The sequence below is a fragment of the Pyrgilauda ruficollis genome, unplaced genomic scaffold (genome assembly GCF_017590135.1).
Source record: "Pyrgilauda ruficollis isolate IOZ18807 unplaced genomic scaffold, ASM1759013v1 scaffold25, whole genome shotgun sequence".
Taxonomy (NCBI): Eukaryota; Metazoa; Chordata; class Aves; order Passeriformes; family Passeridae; genus Pyrgilauda; species Pyrgilauda ruficollis.
Genome location: NW_024523822.1, coordinates 8,307,835 through 8,332,778, shown reverse-complemented (window position 1 = coordinate 8,332,778; position 24,944 = coordinate 8,307,835). Strand labels below are relative to the sequence as shown.

The following is a 24,944-nucleotide window of genomic DNA, read 5'->3' as shown; positions in this document are numbered from 1 at the left end:
CAATTTTTTCATACTTGAAGATATCATTTCTTCAGTTATTTTTTCCTTTTGGCGTGGGAAGGGGGTGAATGGAGTAAGTGATCTTATCTAAATCAAAACACTGACAGAAGAAAAAAATTCTAAAGGTTTTGAAAGTTTGAGAAATGTATCACTTAAACAAGAAATACCAACTTTTATAAGGTTGAATGTTTGCTATTCAGCCTTTATGCAGCTTGGACAACTCAGAGAAGCCTTCCCACTCTTGCTTTGCTCCACTATGTGTATAAATTTGACACATATGAGCATGATATTAACACAAGTACTTTTGTTTGCTCCTTTATTTCACTGCTGCATTATTGACTATTTAAGTTGATCGCAGAGAAAACTTTATTAATTGTACTTTTTATTTTTGTTCCTCTTGATTTATTTGTAATAAAGCTGTCCATACACTGGCTGTGCACGCACTCTCAATTATTCAATATGGCAAACCAAACAGAGCTTAATCAGCTCACCTCATCTATTCAACAGCTGTTCATAATTAGCCACTAACACCAGCATTCATTTTGAAATCTCCCTTTTCTCTAAGGCCAGGTGAAACAAACAAGGTCTGCAGCTTGCTCCCAGGGTTAATAAAGCCAGGGTTATTTCAGAGAAAGAGTAAGAAGACCTTCCCAAGCCCTGGGGTAATGGAATAATCTCCTCTCTCGTACTTATTTTATATGCTGCAGTTTAAAGACTGAGGAGCATATTCACTGATTTTTACAACTGTGCATAGAGATACCTGGGGCAGTTTTTCATACAATCAAAGTATCCAAAATTAAAATTACAGCATAAGGACTAAAAAAAAAAAAAAAAATGTATATTCTTTGTCCCTAAATACTTCCTTTGCCATAGGTGGATCAGTTTTCCATGGGATAATGACACTTGATGCACCAAACAGTAAGACCAGTGATCATAAGTATATGTACTTGTTTTATACTTGTTATACACTGTAAATGTTACACATCACATGCTGTAAATGCTGCCCTTTATAAAAGTACAGTTTAGAGCTTTCTCCTTTGATGGCTGTACTCAATGCACTATGATAACGCTAGAAGCATATTCTTTTTCCTCTTCCTCTCAACAGCACAAGTGAAATAGCAAAAAGGAAGAGATCGTGTCAAATGCTCTATCCCTCAGACTGTAAACACATCCTGTAACTTTGCAGGGCCACATACAGACAAGCAGTAGAAGGAAGTTGCACAACCATCCTGATCACCCTGGATCCTAAGGCTCAAGTGATACAAGACTGTAGACAGTTGCTGATGCAATAAGGAGAGGAAGAAGAACAGTCCCCTCCCTGTTCTCTTGGTGAATATGCCCTGATTTATTCAAGTATCTCAGGCCATTTGCACAACCTCCTCCTTAGCATTTTATATCCAAACAGCTGCTTGAATTTTTGATCAAGTTGTTTTCCATTCAATTTAATGAATTAATTAGTCCAAATTTCTACTACAGAACACTATCTGCAACATTATTAGGAAAAATTTCACAAACAGCACAACTTCAGTACTGCACAATGACCTCCAGTAGTACAACTTTAAAAAACCTGTTACTCCCAAGGGATCAGTTTCTTCTGTGAAATTATCCAGTATAGCTTTTTAAACTCCCAGAAGTGAATGCAACTGACAGCAAATGCATTTTTATGCTCTCAAAGCACTCCATGTTTTTCCTACATGTAATTTTCACAGTAATAATGAAAATGATAGCCATATCTCCTGCATTAAAATTACCCCAGCTTCTTCAGCAAGTATTTGAAAGCTAAGGCTTTTGCTTTGCTGATCCTTTGTATAGAACCTGAGACAAATGAAACATTAATCACCCCTGGTTTAATTTATGTTAAAAAAATGTAAGTCATTTGCAGTATGCCGTTCTTCCTGTTGAATGAGACCAAAGCTTTAGCAAATCAGTCAGATTTTTCCTCTCATTTGTCACTCCTCACCTGACAGATCTAGAGGAGCAGAGCTAGAGCCTGAACATGCAGGTTAGTGACTGCCACTGTGTACACGGAATCACTACAACTTCTCTGAGATGCTGAGGGGGCAGGTGAAGTGTCCAGAACATTTTCAACTCTAAAACCTTCACATTTTTAATGTATGTCCATTTATCTACAAAACAGGTGCCACAGACAATTGTCTATTACAAAAAAATGGTTTGTATCTCAAAATCCCTGAATGTGAGCCTGGCCAGCACTTCATTTGTCAATGCCTTAATTCTCATTAAGCACCTCCTGTCTATAATACTGATGAGCAAAAATGTATGTGATTCTTACGACCTGTAACAAAAGCAGTAAGTGTATAGTATAGGTATCCACAGAGCCTTTAAATTATAATTCACAGACTGAGACAAAGGTCAGAAAATTAAACCAAAAAATTCTCAAAAAAGGCAAGAAATGTGAAAATTAGTCATAGCCATAAATATTGTTGTTACGAACATTTAAAAGGTATTTAAGTGAATCAACAGGTGCAAGAGATTTTAGCTTCATCTAATTCAGATATGATTGAATCATGAACTGCTTTTTGGCAATGCTTTAGGAGCAGGACCTGAAGATAATTGTTATAATAACACTGCTGTAAACATTTTCAACATGATGCTCTCCAAAAAACACATAAGTACAATCACTGAAAAAATAACCTAACAACTGTTGGAGTGCACAGTGCTTACAAATATTTATGCTGTGTAAGACTCAAATGTTTCTTACATATGCAAATAAAAATTGCAACAACAGTAATAAATTCACTGTTACTTTTCAGACTAATGACATTCAAGAATCATTACACAGGAAAAAAATACAGGAAAAAAAGCACACAAAATGTTCAAGTTACTTCTGTGTTTCATAATATTGGACTCAGATAATTCTTTTACTTTCCTTAACCTAGATAATTTTTTTGATTGTATTTTCACCACTTTTCATTCCATGCCTAGCATGGCCATAGAATAAGCTTTAAAAAACATGAAAGCATGGTTTTTAAGTAGCATCACACTGAGAGCAAAACGCAGTGCCATGTGTATTTCACAAACTACGTGAGTTATTTTAAACTAGACATATTTCAAAATTGTCAGTGTTGCTTAAAACAGACCAATGTTTTGTTTAAAGACCACAGAAACCATAAGAATGTCAGGTAAAAAGTATTTATGCCCACAAAGTCAACAACACCCTTAAATTTAGCCAAACAACTCTCACAAATTATTAACTTCTCATTTAAGACCACCACAACACCAAATTTGACGAGGTTAGATGTGTGCCCTGAAGCATTTTTTAAATTATTTTTTATTGTTAGCAAATTTTATTATAAACAATTTCCTAATAATAAATTATGCTGCAAATTTATATGAACCATTTAGAATCCAGTATGTCAACTTCTGTATAAGAAGGCCAACTCAGTACCAGGAAGAGAGAATGGAACTAATATTTTCAACATGGATCCTGCCTCTCCTCCCTCCCCCGCCTACAGTTTACGAAAGTTTCATATCATTATTTTAAAAGGCAACCAAAGTTAATGAAGCACTCCTCATTGAAGAAGACATAAATCAAAATGCAGCTTTCAGTTCTTTTGTCTCACAGTGAACTAAAGTTATCATGTGTGCAGTGTGTGTAGAAGATACTTTGACATTTGGCACATTTTATATCAAGCACCTCTTTTGAAAATCACATTGGATAGGAAAAATGTAATGTGATACCAGCTTAACAAGAGTTTTGTACTTACCAGAATTATGGCAGTAGTCCATATACTGTGGAATTTGGATTGTAAAGGCTACCAAATCTGGAGCTAAGAGAGATTCTGGCTTTCTACTCTCATTGAGCCATTTACTGCTGTGTAAGTCTCTGGTGTCAGAAGGGCCTTGAATTAAAGGAATCAGCTTCTCTTTTCCACCATCACCTAAGATAAAAATTAGATTCCTTACTGCTTTCAGTGTAACAAGATAGATTTTCAAGACAAATATTCACTAGTCCAAAGAGAACATCTATTAATTTACGTTGTGAATACAGAATTAAAAGAGCAAACAGAACGAGCAGCATCACATAAACTATCTGGCAATCTACTTAATGTTTATCCTGTAAAAGCCTTGACTTCCAGGAGGATTTCAAATAAAATAACTGATTATCTTTAAAACAGTAATATCCTTCCCAATTTTATCAAATAATCTACTTAAACATCACCATGAACTCCATTTAAAGACACCCAATTTTTAACGTTCTTGACCTTAGCTGCTTTTATCCATAAAGACATCATAGACATTGATAAGTTCCTGCATGCTCCTCAGGAAAAACTGTATTAAAGAAGTAAAAAAAAAAATCACAGGGTCCTCAAAAAATTCACAAGCAAAATATATACCTGTAGCACTAATGGAAAAGGAGGCATTAAACAATCAATAAATACATCAAAATTATGCTAAGGATAAAGCTAGGTTAAAGTATTCTGTATTTTTCCTATTTCTTGAATGCTTCCTGATTAGTATTCGTCTCAGGAGAAAAAAAAAAAAATCTAACTTTTTTTATTCAGCATAAAATTTGACTACACTGAGACAAGACTGGATCATCATGACATACTTAATAATAACAAAAAAACCCCAAAACAGAATACAAAACCCCCTCTCTGATTCATAGGAACAATGAGTAAATTCTTGTTTCAGTAACTCCCTTGTAAAAAGCAAGGCCAATTCTCCTATACAGGCAATAAAGTTTTACATGGTCCAGCTGCACATACCTGGGGCTTTGGCACAAATTTTTATTGATCCCACGGTCCCAGAGGCACATTTGACCAATGATGTGCCGCAGTACTTCAATTCAACATTCTGGATTGAGCCCTCAAGAGTTGGCAGGGGATTCTTAGATTTCACACCTAATAAAAGAAAACTGCAAATGTACTAGCCTGTTGAATTTAAATATTTTTATATTCCTTCACCAAGGCATTTAAACTTAATTATATTTTAATTATCTACCTTAGATGTTCTTACAGCATTTTTGTTGTGATTCACAGATTTTAAATGAAAGTGAAAGAATGCTGCATATAGGTTTTTTAATACAAACAGTTATGCATGAAACATATATAGATACTGTGAGGAAAACACACAAGACCACTTAGAAATTGAAATAACAAATATGCATACATACACATAGATACACTTTCATTTTCACTTTATAAGTGCCACGTCAACTATTCTCCTTCACGTTTTTATTACAACCACTTAATTTCAGGATCTTAAAATGACTAAGTGTTTTCAGCTTTTATTTAGACATCAACATTTTACTCAGTAGCTATGTAAAAGCATTAGATCCACGCAGCTGAGCAGTACAGAAGGCCAAAGGCACACTTGCCATTTTTCAGCGGAAACTGGAGTTCAAACCTTGCCTTGGGTCACAAGTGGAAACAAGTTTTGGTGGTCTTTCCTCAGCCCCCATTTGTGAGCACCAGAAAAATGCTGCACCACTTGGAAGAAGTCAGTGCTATTGGCAATCACTGTTGAAGGGCTGCCCAGAACTGCAGCAGAAGCAGCAGGGGATTGTACAAGCCAGGACTGAGATTTGTTGGCAGAGCTTGAGGGCAGCCCCCCAAAACAGCCCCAGAGCATAGGTGGAGGAAGCCAGCCCTCCAAATCTGTACAGCACTGCCTATCAGAAAAAAACCACATAAATTCACTTGCAAATTAGAAATAAATAGTTTCAACACCTGTAAGAAGTATGAAAGGAAAAACTAACAGGAGTTGCCTTTTTTATGTTTTTTTTTTTCCCCTTCATGCAGAAGCGACTTGGAATTTGTCAGTTAAAATTGGCAAGCAGCTTGTTAATTATGAAAACATTAGTATAATTATGGAACCATTTCCTCGTGTACGTAACATAGACTTTGTTCCAAAATCCATAATTATGCAAGGAAAGAATTGTGGAACATCAGGTAAAAAAGCATTTTTATACATATTTCAAGATTATTAAACACACTAAAGAAATGTAATTATCTACAGAATTAATTAATTAATTAATTAGGTTTTCTGCAAAATCTCTCCAAGACTTAACCCAAAGAACAACCTTCAATATATATTAACTAGTAAGGGAAAAAAATCCTAAAAATTATAGGGAACAGAAGATTTCAGATTAAACTTGGTTATTATGCTTAGTTCACTGTGCCTATTCCAGTTCCTAAAGATCGAAGAGTATTTCGTGGTGCATACAAAATCATTTAGCAAGCAGTCTTCTTGACATATATTCAAGTTTTTTCTGGTAAGACACTAAAATAACTTTTGAATAAAAAGTACTTTCAAAGATAGAAAGAAAGAAGAAACACATGAAGGGACACACAGCACATGGTAACGCAGACTGGCATCTGAAAGTAGGTTCCACACTCAAGGTATTATTTCTTATCAAAATTTAACCTGTCTTCTGTCTTTGAGGTGTGTCCAGACTTTTCCTAATTGGTGACTCAAGAAGGCTTCAGGCTCAAAGAATACTCACTGAAACTAATTTGTGTGCCTTCCATTACAACACCCCATCACTTCTCAGTCTGAAAGACCAACTACCAGTTTGTCTTGTGAACAGACCCTCATTCCCACTTTTGTCCACGGTAAGCCTCTTTTAAAGCTGAAAATCCCCTTTGATCTAAGGCATGGTATCTGACACAATACATGAATTTGTCAAAAGAAACTAGGATATCTGTAGGCATTTCTGCCTCCTCATAGTTTCTATAACTTTGTGCAAAATACAAGCCATTGCATTCAAATTAAAAAAAAAAAAAAAAAAAAAAAAAAAAGGAAAACCAGTTTTCTCCATCTTCTGCCAATTCCAAAGGAAAGATTATTAAACTATTAGTAGCAGCCAATATTACAGTTAAAGCAAATCAAACTGAGGTCACAATTTGACCCCCGTCTTTTAAGCCCTCTTAAAACTGGTAGCTTCTTGCTGTTTTCATTTTTCAGCAATTCTTTAAGAATCAAAATTAAAGGTGTGATGCCCAATACATTTCTCTCACTTCACTATTGAAGAAGACTAAGTAGTTTTAAAACTAAATAATTTCCATAATGGAGTTCACTTTTAGATGCATTATCCTGCACAACTTCTTTGCATTGATACTAAAGCCGTCCATGCTACTTACATGCATAACTTAAATTTTAGTTTAGCATCCTATTTGAAAAAAAGGAACCAAGTTTAGTGTGATCATGCTCACTGTTTCTGTTTACTCCTAGTTCCTCACCAACTTCTGGAGTTATTAAATTTCAGCTAGAGATGACAGCATCATCCAAGACATTTATTTTCCACAACCTTCATAAAAAATAAGAGTCTATTTGCCCTCTTCAACTGACCAATCATCAAATTTATGACAGTCAGCAAAGCACTGCTCAAATGAGCCAATGAACTGCTTTTCACCTGGCCAGCAGTTAAGGACCATGATGGGAAGCCAAGAAATCTTCATGGCTTGGCCTTAAAGAAACACACAAACCCTTAATACATGGTCATAGAGAATTAATAATCATATTTTAATGCATATGAAGAAGTAACTAGTAGCAGAAATAAGATTTTTTTTTTCCTGTTACAGGGTTAGGGTAAACACTTTGTCCATTTTATTTTAATTATTTGACAGAAAATAGGGAAGTAATAGGGAAAACACAGCATACTCATGCCTTCCTTTTCTTCCTTTTGCTTTGATGTCAAATGCCAAGCTGCTTTCAGCTTCAACACCTGACAACTACAGCATACCACAGTAATCAAGAAGTTGCCAGAAAAAAATTCCACTCAGGTTGCACAGCTCTGGACTGATGGATACTCAAAAAACCCATTTATTAATTACTGAAATCCTATACAGAGAACACAGTAAGAAACTTAGAATGTCTAAGCAGACTTTCATCACAAAGACAAAAATCACCTAAACTTAAGGTGATTGCCCTTGCCAAGTTAGAAATCTTTTTCAAGGCACAGAAAGTTTAGAGACTTTTTGTGAACCATTTCTAATGAATTGGTTTAAAATAGGAGGCCATTTTCTTCAGTCTCTGAAATTTTTTGGAAATTATGAACCATCTCTCATAAACTTGTCAAACTGGCAAGCAGCTTTACAGAGAAGAAAGAAACCTTGTTTCCTCATATGCCTCTATCTGTAGTTTGCATCCCTGTACTTTAGTTCCTCCCGAATAGTCTCTGTTATTTCTTTCATCGTATCATTATAAAATCAAAGTCTCAACAGTTGTTCACATAACTAAAATATTCCTTAAATACCTATTTTAGCAAACAAATGTTTAAGCAAGCAAAGACTAAAGCTTCCTTCCCTCCCCTCAACGTTTATGAACTTTTCTTAAAGTAGTGTTTTAAGGGCTTGATTGAGTATGAAGATATTCAAACTCCCAGATTAGAAATGCTCCATGCCTCCACATACTAACTGAAATTTTGTATGGAGACAAACAGACCACAACCATTTTAATTAAGACATTGAGCATGAATTTGAACAGACACTAGGAAAACCAAATCTTTCATTGCCAACAGCAAACATTATGCAAATTCAATGTCCTGCAAATGAAGTATGAGAAAGGCTTATTTCAAAGGTGCTAGACAGGAGAGTAGAACTTGTGCTGCACTCATTCTTCTGGAATCTTGCTTGTAAAGGCACCACTCAGATTTATTTAACTTTGTTGCCCAGTGGAGTCAAATTAGGGAAACATGTTTTTTCTTAGTACAAATCACTTTTTCTTCAGTTAATTTATTATTTTCACCAGGAACAGGGGAATCAAAGACTTTATGGAGAAAGAGAAACATATGCCAGTCACCATCAAATGTAACTTATGGCTCCTTCCAGAAAAATTTTCTAGATGTCTGGGGTTTTTTTCCCTGCAAACATGTTGCCCATTGTAGAATGATTTGCTGTAAAAATCCAGTGTTTCCTTCCCAATGCCTAGCTAAGTGTACACTTGGTGATCAAGTATAGCCTGTTTCACTTGATTCAGACACAGACAGAACACCTCACATCCCCAAAGACTTCATCTGTTCTCCCCATATGGTAGAACCCAAAAAAAGGCAGAAAGGTTTTCTAACTTAAAATCTACTACACTTTGACAATTTACACCTTGCATACACTAACTCACTTTAATTATAACTCCAAACCCAAAGAAACATGTGATCCAGGTACACGTATAAAAATATTGTCCTGTCAAGAAAGGTTTTCCCACACTTTGAAACAGGTATTCACATTCTCCCTCCAACTTTCCAGATATAGCTTTGGTCTGCTCCATGTACATAATCCAGCCACACCGCTTGCCCCAAGTTCCTGCATTCAGTGTCATTCCATGTACAAGCAGGGGGGAAACAAATAGCTAAAGGCAGATCACAACTGTCTTTATAGATCAGCTCTAAGCACTCATTTAATTTAAGGCCTGTTTAAAAACATCACCTAATTAGTGATTTTACCAATGAACATCTTTTATCAATCCATTTGTGATAAGGTGAATTTGCAATGATTACTGGCAAACCAAGAAACAAAATCTAAACTGATCAGTAACAACAGAAAACCAGAAAAGAGGAACGTTACTGATTCTGAGGACAAAAGACAGAACTGTGTGCCACCAAATAATACAATAATTCTTTAGAAAGCTCAGAAAAGAACTGCAAAATATGAAATAGGAAATTAGTAAGGCATGACAAACTTCTAGAAGCAACTCCACATGAATTGTCCCCACATTTAGTCTGTGGCCTCAGAAGGAAAAATCTCAATATTTAAAGCATTAAGTACCAATAAACTATGGTTTGGCAACATGATACAGCAAAAGACTGTCACATACTTGTCAAAATAATTTCAAACAGTAAAAAGATCAACCCATGAATAAAAGTAAGGAGCTATTAACGAAATGAAATAACATTGAAGCATAAGTCTTACTGGAATCATGACAAAAAAAAGTCAAATTATTTTCACAGAAACATATACTTAGGTTTTACATGACTAACACAGAAAAGCTAGTAAACAAATTGAAGCATAAGAGAAACCTAATTTTTTTTCCTAAGAGATACTCATCTGTGTTCAGTCCATGCTTAAGCAGCACTCACTGAGAACTTCTGGAGTCTGTATTGGGCTTGGTTAGAGAGATGGTGCTTCTGAGGAACTCCAAGTTAAACCAAACTTAATTCCTTCCTCCTTTCAGAAAGAACATAATAGAAGCCACAAAGACCAGCTCTAACTGGCACCAATCCTATTTCTCACGTTCAAAGCATTGGGAAAGCATAAAGCTTTGCAATAAAACAGCAGCAACATAGGAACTTCAACATCTCTTTCAATCATTCTGCTTCCTCACACACACCACCTGAAATCACTGGGGTCTCGTGTTTGAGGCTCCCTCCTCCACCTCCCCACACTTCCCCACTTCCTTTTTTTAACTGGAGAAAAAGAGAAAAAGAGAGGTTTTCCTAAAATGTAGAAGCTAGGGTATAAGTATTTTCTGCAGTTTTTCCATAGTAAAATTGAATCTTTGCAAAACAGTACCTCAAGCATCTTCACTGTGCTCACAATTGCATGTTTTCAATCAATCAACATAATCTACAGAACATATTTTGCAACCCTAACGTACATACTCACAGGCTACTATTTTATTTCTTCTTCAAAACAGTCATTCAGGCAGCTTATTTTAAGGAACTGTCAAGGTAAAATTATTTGGATATTTTTCTAACTCAACTTGATTTAATATCACAGTTTCTATTCTGATTATCATAGTTATTTATTTTTCAAGTAACTGTGTCAACGAGTTTTCAGTCTACATATCACTATTCTAAGAAACTATTGTTTCATCCACACACACTCCCAAGACTTAACAGGGCACCAACAACGGGATTATGGTAGACTTCTCTTGCCTTTAATATATTGTGAACTGGACAGATTTTCTACTGACTTGAGCTTCTGTGCCAGAGCACCACACATAAAAGAATCCTGTCCTAAAAAATAGCTCTGATTTTATTTTCTCTTCAACCATGGTACTAAAAGAAAAAGTAAATGCATTAAAGGGTGAAATTAAGTGACAGACTGTAATACTCCCTAAAGAAGGTCAAGCTGCTTTGTTATTGGACAACAATGATAAAATATTTATCAATATTAGTATGTATCATTCTCTTCATCAGAATATAAGAACTAACTAAGATTCCTCCACTGCCTAAATACTAAACAAGATGCAGGATCATCATTATAAACAGAGATTTATATATTGCAAAATTTTCCCAGATTGCTAAATAGCAGCATTTCACCAACAGGGAGAATCATTTTAAAAAGACAAAATCCTGTTGCTACATTCCTGTTTCAAGATTTCCCACACTATGGCCTTCATACAGGTCCCCATATGCCCTAACCCAAAAGCCTCTTGATTTTTCTAAAATCCTGCTTCAAATGAAGAGTTAAATAGGAAAACTGTGGTGCAAAAACTGAAAACCAATACTGAAGAAAATGTAGAACATTTGGAATAATATGCTTAAGGCATTCTAGGTCAGAAGAAGCTTTAAATACTCCTTATTGATGATCTGTTTTAAGTGATTATCCAGTAAGGTAAAATGTGGTTTTAATTTGGAATGCTCATATGAGAACTAAACAGCTACCACTGAAATGCACAGAATCTCTGAATCATTTACATTGGAAAAGACCTTTAACATCATCAAGTCCAACTGTAAACTTAACACTGCCAAGTTCACCAGCAGAAGTAATCGGATGACCAAACACCCTCCTCCAGGTGCTTTCTCCAGTGCAGCTGGAGGTGATGTTAGTGAAGATAAGGGTGAAAATTTTAACTATGCCTCCCTTCTAGTCACAGAAACGTTCACTTATGGACCTACCATAACTCCCAGTGTGCTGTTTGCACCTGCGATGGTACCTAGCACTGGAACACAGCTGGACAACAATCTGCAAGTGTTGCACACTGACTGCTAAGCTTCACGTGTGATTAGTAATATTTATTTAAACTACTACTATGCAGTATTAGCTAAGTTTTTTCAGGATAGAAAACATGGGGCAGAAGATGTGAATCTCACTAGTAGCAATCACTCTGTGAGAGAAGTCTGCCATGAAAACTGTCCTGGAGCTGGCAGAGGCACAAAGCTGGGCCCGAGTGCTGTGAGAGCAGGGGAACGAGGTCGGAACAGCTCTACCTCAGCAGCTGTAGGGAAAAACCAGGGCAGCTCAGAAAATGGGCTGTAGACCTGCAAGCCAAGGTGGGGCTATGGCGTGGCAAGCAGCAGCCCCTGGCAGAGGAGGCCAGGCCTGGGCAACGCAGAAAATCACAAAGCCCTCTACCATAAGCAACCCTGACTGCATCTCACCAGACTTCTCCTGCTCCCTGCTGAACTGCAGATCTATTTGATCTAAACAGCCAACATTAGAAAAGGAATACCATTTGCCATCTTTAAACACAGACAGGATTGTAAATAATTCTAAAACTTTGCTGTGAAAAGTGCAGTTTTGGGCAATTTATTATTATTAACCTAGTTGTTGCTAACATTCTGGCTATTTAGGCATCATCAATTATAAGCAGACCTAACTGAAGTTATTATTTTGGATTTGCCAATATGACACTGGTTAGGACAGAGGATTAAAGTAGCTTTAGTGCTCCTCTTCCTGCTGTTGTAAACATAAGTAAAAAAAGAAAAGGACTGATTTTCCTTTCTGCCCAATTCAACAGCTGCATTTCAGATATTCTGTATCATTTGAGACAACTGGTAGAAACCAAAGTTGATACATTAAAATAAAAATAAAATTTAAATTAATTAAAATGAAAATAAAATTAAAATTATGTCTTACAAGAAAATGCAAAACAAACCTATCAAAATCCAGACTGTAATGATACAGTCTAGACTGTAATGTAAGTCTAGAAAACTATGTCCTATCAATCCTCATACCTATGTGTTGTCAGTTGACAAATACTAAAAGTGACATGGGTACAAATGCTTCCAGGATACGGATAAAAAAGGACTTGAGAAACCTGCACAGTAAAGTATTTGAGGCAAAATTCTGAAAAAGATGAAGACAGACAGATAGATAGAGGAAAGAGCTCACAATTCCCATATTCAGTAAGACACCCTTTGGTTGGAAGCCATGCACTTGCAACTGGTTGCTTCCATCTCAATTTCTATCCATTTCAAACACAGCAGCTTTGCTGTAGCTAAGGTTAATAATAGCTCATGCCAATTGGCAACATGTAAAATGTATGAAAACACTTTCACTCATTAGTAAATGCTAATAGGATCTCAAAAATCTGAAATGCATTTTTCTATCTAGTCTAACTCAAATTCAATCCAGTACTAGCTCAAAGGGCTTATCTTCAAACACATTAAGCAAAAAGTGCAATTTATCTTAGACTCTGGATAAAACTCTGCATTTTACAGCTTTTCTTTTAGTAAAAAGCTGGGCAGCAACTAAAGAGAAACTTTCTAGGACAGCAAATTGTAGGAGAAAAGAACAAATTCTCAGACATATCAGAACTCATCTCAGACCTTATCACCTTCTGTTGCACCTGTGGAGCTCCTTTCTCTAAGGCACATCTACTCAAATAAACTATTTGGCAACTATGAAACCAATAAACATTTCCTATGAGTCTGTACTGCCTTTAAAAAGCCTCCTTCACCAGAATAGACTCAAACCTTCTAGTGCCATGTAACATGCCTACTATGCTAAAGACAAGAAGCACCAGGAATCAGCTGGACCTACACAGGACTGTGAGCTTCCCTGTAGCACACATGACACCTGGTCACCTGTTTGCTGTCAAACACAATATCCAGTGGCTGAAATCTCTCACAGGCTCAGTTGGAGCTTACTGAATATAGGACAGCACAGTTATGGACCAGTAAAAAGGTAAACAAGAAGAGGATTCTAGAGGATGGACATAGCAATCCTTTAAGCAGTAAAGAAATTGCAAAGGTTCATAAAGATTCAAAAGAAGGTCAGATGTGTTCAGTAACAGTATTATCAAAAATAAGGAACATCTCAAGTGTAATCATTAACAGTTAATTTCCTGAGTTGCTAGGCATGGGGGAGAAGCTAAAGAGAATGTTAACATCCCTCCGTTGGGAAGTGAAGAAAGCTCAGAGCCACATGATTAAAAGATGGACTACAGAGATTGCTGCTACAATCACTTACTGTAAAGGAGTAGGAAATGACAGGAAAACAATCATTCAGATAGACTGGATAAATAAAATATGATAGAAATTAAATTGAAAGATTAAAATACATTAGATCAGTATTATCATGAAGAATCTTCCCATGATTCTCTTTCTCAGAAAGTATATGCTGCTTTAAATAAAAGGTCTGAGTTTACCCCTTTACATGTGGTCTTTCATGCACACAGATGACAAAATTTCACTTTCATTAAAGATGAGATTTTTTCTCACTAAAGTATCATTCTTATTCACAATTTCTATATCATACTGGTTCTCTTTATATCACTGTACTCCTTCCAACAACCTAATACAGACTGTTTAGGATATCAACTTAAAAACACAATGTTCTAATTTTAACAAACATTTGTGTATTTTCTTTTATATGGTCTATGCAACTCCTGAGGACTTAAAGAATACAATACATTTAGTGTCTGGAATGGCAGTTTCTTACGCTAGGAGGATATTAACCTTTAATCCTTGAAATCATTAAAGAAATGTTTGTAAAATATTTTTAGACTCTTTATCTGGTCAAAGTACTGGAAGTTAAGTCGTGTCTGTACAAACCAATCATTTCACCAGCAGTTTTATATTTCTTTAAAGCCTCATATAAAAAGCACCTGCTTAAAGTGAGTAATGGAGTTTTATATTCATTGCACTTAGGAACAGCGTATGTAACCTATTCCGTTTTCCTCCCTTGTGGAATATATTTCAGCTTATATTGCACAGCACATTACCGATGTGTATAAAGACCCTCTGATCAGCAATTTGGACTGCAGACAGCAACCTGCATGAATACACTTTTTTCCCCTTCCTTAAATACAGTATCCACTTGATTCACCAACACAAATTAAAACCATCCTTTAAAGATGATGATCTCACCTTTACAGTGAATACATTAAGCCCATGCACAGAACACCACAGTAATGTCAGGCTGCAATCTACAGCAAACACCCTGCACAATCAACAAGCAACACACGTGCTGTCAGCATTACAAAGAAAGAACCTAGTATATAATCTTTCCTGTCCAAAGAACAGAAAAGCTCCATTAGTGTGATTTATTTTTGAAATATTAAAACCTTACTGTCTGTTAAGATACAAAAAATAGAAGAAAATCCAAATGCAAGGAGGAGTCTTGTAAGACAGCACACGTTAAAGACACAATTTTATCTTGGAATTTGCATTTTGTCAGAAAACATGGAAAAGGGTACTTCCATGCTTTGGCTTATTGAAGCACATGCTTGTGATATCTTCATAGGTGAGAAACTTAAAGAATTTTTTAATTCAGCCTCAGCATCAGGTTTCCACGCAGAATTTAGTGCTCAATTTCAATAATACTATGAACATGAAATAGCTGTACAACAGTAGTCTTCAATTATGACAATACTTACGCTGTATTCAAGTAGGTAATATAGGCATGACTGTAACAAAATGAACATATTTTAATTTTTTCATTAAGAAAACAACAGTGGCTTTTGATGGGACAAAAATAAGTTTTGTAAACACTTTTGCATGATTATCCACTGTATCGTGAATTCATTGTAATACATATTACACACAAAGTACAATGATTTCCATGTATTTCAAAGCAGAATGATTTATCCCCTATACAGAGAATCATATCATCACAAAAGCAGATGCTACTTTACAGCAGACAGTTACTTTCTGCATCTTCCTCCACCCACAATCTCTCTGCTGGTAAGTTTCAAGTAATGTGGAAAATAAATTTCCCAGAATTTAAACTAGGCATAGAATTACCCATCAATATTATTGCACGTAAGTACTTACTCACTGAACTAAACAGGAAGAAGGGCTATATTACATTAGCTTGATTAGTACCTCATGGAAGGCTGCAGAAGTTTTGAGGTCAAGGCAAGTTTACTGAGCCCATGAGAAGTGGAAGGAATAGATATTCTGTAGTCATGCATCTGAGGTAATATCTGTGACTGGGCAATTCCATATTTTCTAATTCATTGTAATTAGGTTAGCACAACAGTACGCTTGTTGGCTACAAATTTTTTACACTGATATACTTGGTACAGTAAATATTGGTAAATCTACCCAATATTAAAATATCTGAGAAAGAGAGGGCTTCAAAGTTAAAATTAAATCCTGCTAAATCCTCACATTATCTTTGAATGATAACCAAAGGAGATTCTGAAAAGAGGAAAAAAATCATTATCTTAAGACAGAGGAACAATACTACAAACTTACTGTTTTTACAATGCTGTTTCTTTTCCCAATTAGACTTCCTTAGCATAACTAAAAATCTGTATTAAATGTCCTTATAGGTATTATAACTCAGCTTAGTTTATAAAAAGGAGTGCTATATGAATACCAGTTGCATGCTTTTCAACAGAAGGATGTAAACTTATTTAGCGATCTGTTTTTCTCTTTCATCTTATCTCTAGTTTCTGTGTAGATTTATAATGCTCATTGTTTCCAATTTTAACAAATCACCTAATGGCAGAAAGGAAAATATGTTAACCTTGGAATTATTTGCAGTTGTAGAAATCCCTTTTGTCTGGCTCATGCAAGGCCTGCAATCTGTTTTAAACACAGATTGTCTGTCTTTTGTCTGACAGCCACCAAGCTGCACAAATTACTTTCTGCCTGTTCACCTGTTTGCAGCTGTGTCTGTAAGCTAAGGATTCTGTAGTTTGACTTGAGCAACCACTCCAGGATTGATGACATGTGCTGCTGATAAACTGAGCAATTTGAAGAAATTACTGGCTGAACTTATTGAAAGACATCTGTGCATGAGCTGAGAACTAGAAGCCTTCAGTTGTGTGTTTGCAACCTGCAGCGGCGGCAATCTGTTTGAAGTGATATCCTTCTATAACAGAGCTGGTCCTGCCACAAAATAACTGAACCATCTTTGTAACACATTTCTTCACCCAACAACAGAATTCTGCTCTTTTGGTCTTGAATACACCTCCTAAATAGAGGATATAACAACAATTAAGACTTCCTATACTCATCTAGCAGAAGTAACATCTTTTGAAGTGTTTCCATTTTTCACCGAGATCTGGCATTCTGTGTTGTTTCCCAGCCCTCTCTGCTCACAGACTCGTTCTCAGCAGTTAATGCTGGTTTGAGCATCTCACAGGAACCCTTATTATGTCAGCCAGGAGGACATGCCTAGGCAGTATTATGGGGGTACAGCTCCACTCTTCAGCTAATAGTAATGCCTGAGGTTTCTGCTCTAAAATTCAGTCATCAAAAAACTCTATTTCTAAAGCATGTGAACCTGGATAATGTTTGAGCTTCTGGGGGATACTTGCAGATGTTCATTTTAAGCACAAGAAGTCCAAGACAGCACTCTCAGGGTGAACATATGCATGCATATGTGTATACGTATGAAATTCTTTTGCTTTAAAAAAAAACTCCACCAGCCTGGTGAGCTGTGTGTGATGGCTAGCCAGTTCTAAGCTGTGCACTACATTTAGCAAAATACATTCCTAAGTCCTTTGGGACACATTCTATAGTGATATAATTCAACGATGCTCCCATTTCCTTTGTTCTTACATATGTAGCATAAATGAGTTTCAAGTCTACACTGTGACAGAGTAAGCCAAAGCAGAATTCTGCACATCTCCAAATGTTTTAGTAGCTCAGAATAAACAATAAATTAAAGACATTACTAAAATTGCTTCACACGGTAACGTGAAAAAAGATTAATTGAAGGAAAAGTGTGTTAAGCCTAAAAAAGTAGCTAAGTGCTTAGAGAACTTCCAGTGAGTAGTCAAAAGCACAAAAAGTTGTCCACTTTCACATCTGCACATTAACCCTCTCTCCCCCACTAAGCCTGCATTTTAGGCATTTAAAAAGGATTAAGCATGCAGTACTTAAGTACCCAAAACAAACTATTAATTTCACCTTGTTGTCTTTACAACCACTTCATACCAAAAGCCAAGCTACTGACTAAAATCACCAAACTATCAGAACTCGTGTCTGTGCTATTTGTTAGCTTTAGCAAATGAAATCAGCGCTTCAATTTTCATTTCTTTAATATTTGGAAGCAAGTGCTACCTTTAAATTTTCTTCACAAACAAGGTTTACTAACAACTATAACAATTTTCAAAATACTTATTACATTTGATGAAAAATTTTCACTGTGTTCAAGAACATTTGGAAACAGGAAAGCAAAACTTGCAAGTTAAAGTAGCTATATAAATTGGACTTTCACATTTCAGAACCCATAAACTGGATTCACCACAGAGCTGAAGTGACTTCCTGGAAAAAAGAATATATAGCATAGTGTATATGCATACAATAAATCAAGTCCTGATTATGTGCAGCTAAAAACTACACATCAGCAACAATAAAACCTTTAGAACAGCATGCTACAGCAGATATCTAAGTAAATACAGCATGTTTTTATCTTTAGCATCTATGCATATTGTGCGTTTGAGCATTTTTAATGTCAGCTTTTATTTTAAAAGAGCTAAGTCGTGAGAACATTCTTATGTACCACTTCATAACTCTGACACCAAGTATGTATAAAAAGATTAGCCTTTATTTGGTATAAAATCAGTTGGCAGTTTTACATCTGTGCAATGCAACATAAATACCCCAGCTGGCATCTCAAGCTCACACACATATGGACTTCAAAACAGAAACTTCCTTATTTGCAGCACTGCCAGGGTAATTTTGTATACTCTGCATACTACAGCTATTTGTCAGGCCCCTGCAGGTGTGCACTGCACATAAACACACAGCTGTAGTCTAGCAAGCCAAGTGTTCCATCAAACACATAAAGGGAGACCTCAGCAGCTGGATTAGTCATCCCTGCAACAGGTCCAGAGAGAACAATATGGGTTAGTATTTTTGGAAAAGCATGGATGGTAAATTTATGATTATGCTGGCCTTACCAAATAACTGCTGGATTGTGTCATTTTTATGCAATGTCTACTTATTAAAGTTTTTGTTAGAATGGCTGGAACAGACCGAATATTTTTTAGTTTTTAATATAAACAATAAGGTAGTTTATGTAGAAAATAGTTTATTGAGTGCAAAAATGTTAAAAGGTTTTCATGCTAGTGGTTGGTTTTTGACAGATGTTACAATTATTTGCATTGGCTTTAACAGACAAATCGCTGGAATCAATTATAGTTAGTATATCAAAGTTCCTTACTAGTTATATATTATGCTTTGTCACATTTACTATAGTCACATAGGATTTTTCTATTCCCTTTTGGCTTAGATCACAGGTGAATTTCTAAAAACACTTGATAAGAGAAGTGCAGAATGAACACTACTGTGATTAACCTGCTTATTTAAACTGATTTTAACAAATTTTAAAACTCAACTAAAATTACTTTCTCTCAGTACTGTTTAGAAGACATCAGCATCCAGAGAATTTCATGGTGGTCATACAGATGTTAAAAGTATTTTAATCAACCAGAAAAAGCAGTAAACTTAATTTTATGCAAGTTTCCTTTAAGAAACTTCATATGTCAAAATCAAGAATAAAAACAATCAGTAAGAAAATGAAAAAAAAATTAAACCATTTGCCACCTATTTATTCAGAACAGTCGCTGTATGGTATGTATTTCAGCATTTAAAAATTGCCTCAGAAAAGATGAGAAACTATGAAGGCTATCAGGACTAATCCTAGATCAATTTCATCCATTAAACTTTGAGTTTGAATATGCAGGCACCTGTGCTTGCTTCTCTTTGGGTGTTTGTCTGCAAACACAAAAATTTACCAGACCTTGCGTATTGCTCTCTTTTCTGATGGTGACATGTTTACACATTCATAACAGCTCTTTCAAATTTCATGTGCTGAGGGCAAGACATCAATTCGACACCTAGGTACAGTAGACACTGACTGGCACTGAGAACATAACCACATTTTTCCTTGCATAGACCAGGACTTTGGCAGCACCTGGGAACACTATGAGCAGGAATCCATTCCCAATTGCCCCTGCTTCATTAAGTTAATTGCATCATTTCAAGAAAGAAGAGAAGGGGCTTCCTAAAGGTCACTTTCCTGAACATGACCTAATGACATCTCAAGACCATGTATGTGTCATCCACCAGGAATATCACTACTGGGGGCTCAGAAATGTACATGAAGGTTATGTTAATATTATGGTAACATAAGATCTAATCATTATAATTACTGATACGTAACTAATAACAACATAGTCATTTCCTCATGTGTGTAAAGGTAGCTGTTTGTTTAAGCCAAACGTCGTTGTAAATGCTGAAAAGGCACCGGACTCAGATGAACAGTACTAAGAATGACCAGACTCAGATGAACTCAGTACTAAGCCATATTCACTATAAAAAGCCACTAAAACATGTCATAACAAAATCAAAAAGAAACACCTCAAACCAAAAAACTGTCATTTAGATACTGGGAGTATAAATCAACACATACAGGTAACCAGGGTGACCACCAAACCACAGTTGAAATGCAAAGAGTAGATTTATTTCATTTCCTCACTAAAAATGCTGGGTGCAAGAGACACAGGGGAACACGGACTCTGTTAGGCTCAGCTCATCCCAGCAGACAGCAGGAGAGGCCACTTCCTGCCCCATTATACTAAAGGGCTTCATACGTGTGCAGTTTATCACAAGGCTGAGCTTTTATTATCGCTGAGCTTTTGTTCTTGCACTCTGTCCCGGCAGGAGGCTCAGGCAGGTCTGTTAGAGTGGTATCTCTGCATGGGAATTCTACTTCTCAAACCAGGCAGAGGATGAACAGCACTAGGCATAAGAAATGGAGTTTTCCCTGGTATTAGCATTTCCAGCAGAAAGGTCACTTGAGCAAATTTACTATCCTCCTCGCCATTCTTCCACTTTTAACCCTTTTCTTCCAACATAGGGTAAATGTAAAAGGCAAAGTTAATTACTCCTTTTCATGGAAACAACTATCTTTCCAAATCAAAACAGAAAATTTGTAACTTCAGGGATACATATTTTGCACCCATCTTGGATCAACAGCCTACACAATACAACAGACAAAGCTTTAACAATGGAATTACTAATCTGGTAAACTGAAGGCAGAGTCCACATCAAAGATATAGTAACAAATGGAATATGGCAGAAACTGACTGACAGTTTGAAGGCAAAGTTTTGTAGATTTAATGGCATACTACACCACTGATGAAAAAACAACACTGAATAGAACAATAATTGCTTTATTAAAATGACCTACAACCTTAGTAAGTGTTTACAAGAAATCAATTAGCCCTATTTCAGATAAAAATTTAAAGTATGTTTCTTGAAAAACAGTTAAAGATGACCACAATATTATAGAGCAAAATACTGTGATGCCCATAAAGCAAAACTGTGCCTTTCCAGAAATGTGACTTCATGGGACATCTTTAAGAAAGTGTTTTTTGTGAATGCTACAAAAAAAATTTAAAAGAGGGATTAACGGTTTTAAGTAAAATAATATTATGCAGTGAATTATAAGACAATATAAATTTAAGAGGGAAAGAGAGCAAGAAGAAGGACAAGGCGAGTGGTAAGGGCTGGAATGTCCTAGTAAGATACAAAAGACAAGGAAGGAGAGCCCTGAGCTCTCTTAGTAGTCTACTACTACTCTCATAGTAGCAGGGCTCTGCAAAAGAGGAAGTCCATAAAAGTCAGCAGAACACCAGGACCTACCTCCCTGAGCGGACTAAATGTGGAACTTGGCTTAGCCTTGTTGTATGGATGGATTTGAATGTGGTCTGAGCCCTCCAAGATAACCCGTTCCAATTTAAAAAAATTAAACTTAAAGATCCAAGCACATCATGAGGCAACCTTCCCTTAGACTGTTCCCAAAGAAAAGCATTCCAATGCAGGTAGACAATTAAATCAAGCCACAGACTCTCTTCTTTGTCTAGAGACCTCAGGTAAGTGAAGCACTTTCAGCAAGAGCTCTTTTCCAGGAAGAAAAATGAACTTATTTGAACTAATGGATAGGGAAACAGTCCTTGTGATGAAGGATCTGTCTATACAGCTACATGGCAGGGATGACTACACTATTTTTGCTTTCACAAGTCAAACCATAGTTAGACCTTCTTCACAATCAAGTCATCTATCTATACTTTTGGTTTTTTTTAATTTAAAACTCATATTCAAAAATTTGTCTGCCTCAGCTGGCTGGCATTTTAGGTACAGTTGTATTATGCATGTCTTAATCAGATCGTGCACAAGACTGTATCAAACCATTTAACAACAAAAACCCAAAAATCTGAGGAAAAAAAGTCATTTTTTGCTGCAGATAGCATGCTGTTAAAAAAAATAAATTAATAAATATTAAAGTATAGAAAAGCATCAGTTGGGAAGTACTCAAGAATATTGATCAACAGCACTACCTAGTAAGAGCATTTCAAGTCTCAAAAAGTTTTTATGAATTTATTTTGCAAGACATTCCTGTGCAATGTTAAGCCAGCAGACCTTGATAATTCCTCGCCTACTGCAGGAAAACGACAAGCTATTACTGAAAGAGCAACAACAGAAGATTCTTGCAGTTAATTCATTCATGTTATACACTAAAGAAGAGAATCATAAACAATTACTGGAAAGATACAGTGGTTTCCTAAATTAAAGTTTGAGACTCAGTAGTGACAAATTTTAGAACACATCATCACTAACAAATTTAGTGTTCTGTAAGAAACAACAGAAAGCATTTTCCCTGTTCCCAAAGCCTATCAACTGAAAAAGATGGACTGTGCAGAGATACATTCCATTTACACAAATGGATACAAATGCAAAAGTGGTAAAAAAAATACTTTGTATTACAAAGAAACCCAGGAAAGAAGTACAAAAGGTTCTACAGTTATGGTCACTATTTTAGTTAAATTTTATCCTGGCAAACATTAGAATTGAAAAGCCACCCTACATTAAAATGCTTGAGAAATGCATATTGACTGTATCTCCAAAACATTTTATAAACCTTATAACTGATAAAGAACTTCCTATATTGAGAACTATACTACTGTTGCCCAAACAGCTGAAGCAACATTACCCAATTGTAACCAATTCCAGACCCCTCTGGGCATCACACAGACCATGCTTGCTTTTCTCTCCATTCCTACCTTCCCTTTTTTCCCCCCATTTTTCTTAAAATACAAGCTATTTTATAGGGTGACTGTAATACGATACTATGATCATTGCTGATTGCAGTTAGAAACAGACCCTTCTAATCCAGCTGCTCTCCACTTCAACAAATGCCATTTAAAAGCTACTTCATAAAAACATTATTGCTTCATACTTAAAAGACATTAAGTCAAGATTTTGGAAATTCCATTCACTTGATTGTATCAGCAAGTGTACTATATGCTAGATTTATCATTAAAGCAAAATCCATGAGAACTGTTTTCCAGACTTCAGTTAATGCTCTTCTGACACATTTGGCCAATGAAAGGGATGAAAACCAGTAGTGCTTTGAAGCAATAGCCAGTAAATGCCACTGTGGTTTACCAAGAGTGGGATGCACAACATATTAGACCACAGTTAATGAAATTAAACCAGTTCTTATGTTTTTAAAATGTGTCCTGTATTACTTACTTGGAAACTACACAACTGCTTCATCTTTGAGATTTTACTCTTTTTTTGGTAGTAAATTGTATCTCTTACATCTACTGTTAATTGAATCAGTAAGCAACAACCACTGTTTTGTATTTTATAATACTATTTAAGGCAAAACAACTTGATAAATCAACTACATATTCTCTTTTTTTTTTTTTTCCCACATTAAAATGAAGTTCTAACTTCATGTTTCTTACACAAAGATCCGGGGAAAAGATTTCTGTGAGGAAAAGAGGATAAAGTATTTGCATACCACCTACTTGTATCAGATGTGCATTGATAAATAATTTCCTTTCTTAACATGCCCTTACCTAAAATGTGGATTTCATTTAATGCTTGAGAGGGGAAAAAATTTCTCCTGGCAAATATTTTGGTGAAATACATTTCTAAAGCTGTAAGTCCAATCAAGTACAATTTTTTCAACAAACAAATAAAGAGGTTTATTTACCAAAATAAAACACTGTTTGTCCTCTATTATCCTGAAGTCTCGAAGAACTAAACAGATAATTAATCTTAAAAACCCATTTACTTCTCTAGCACTGCTAACTATTTACATATTAACTATAAATTTATGGTTAAAGCCTAGCTAAATTAAATCCTTAAAGACAATTACTTTTCTTCATTATATAGCAACACATTGCATATTCTCTTATTAGCATCAATAGAACTATGAAAACTAGTATTTTCCCTTGGACTTTTAGACAGAGAGCTCACAGGAGAAAATTAATTTCTTTCTAGCAGTCTAGCAGCTGTTGTCTTAAGCTAAGAACTCAATTCTCCTAAGCCCTTCAAACTGTCCAAATACAGCTCTTCACATACTGCATTTTAGCAAGTTAATTTATGACTGAGCAATGTTAACTAGTAAACTTTTCCAATTTAGCATAATTAGTTAAGAGTAAACTGAGGAATGTCAATAGTCCAGGTCATTTTTACATTGCCTCCCCATAAGGAGCCATTACTACTCTTCCAGAGGGACTATGATGTCATAATTTTGCTAGTTATAGTCTTGGGCAGAGTGAGAAGATCTACATGTGAGAGATTAGTAATGAAATAGCATCAAAACCAATCTGTAAGAGAAAAGACAAATGGCAACAGCCCTTCTATTAGTCCAAATGAGAAGAGCTACTTTCTTCTGTTTGCTACTTAGAGACACTTTACTACATATTTGGAAAAAAACTATTATAAAAATTAGAACTCTGATACTGGGAGGTGGGGTGGTGGAATGAGGAAATAAAGATAAGGGGTCTTCCACTAAGGGAACTCTTTTTCAGACAAATCACTTTTCCCACACAAAACCATT

The 24,944-nt window shown here is 35.8% G+C and overlaps 1 protein-coding gene across 8 annotated transcripts in view; it reads right to left on the bottom strand.

Annotated features, from left to right (window-relative positions):
* VPS13B (vacuolar protein sorting 13 homolog B) overlaps positions 1-24,944 on the bottom strand; it is a 429,893-nt gene that overhangs the window by 288,041 nt on the left and 116,908 nt on the right. For all 8 annotated transcript variants that reach the window (XM_041470605.1, XM_041470603.1, XM_041470604.1 and 5 more), the window contains 2 exons: positions 4,728-4,862; positions 3,726-3,899 (listed from right to left, as the gene is read on the bottom strand). In XM_041470605.1, coding sequence (XP_041326539.1) covers positions 3,726-3,899; positions 4,728-4,862 — 309 coding nt within the window. The remainder of the gene's footprint in view (positions 1-3,725; positions 3,900-4,727; positions 4,863-24,944) is intronic.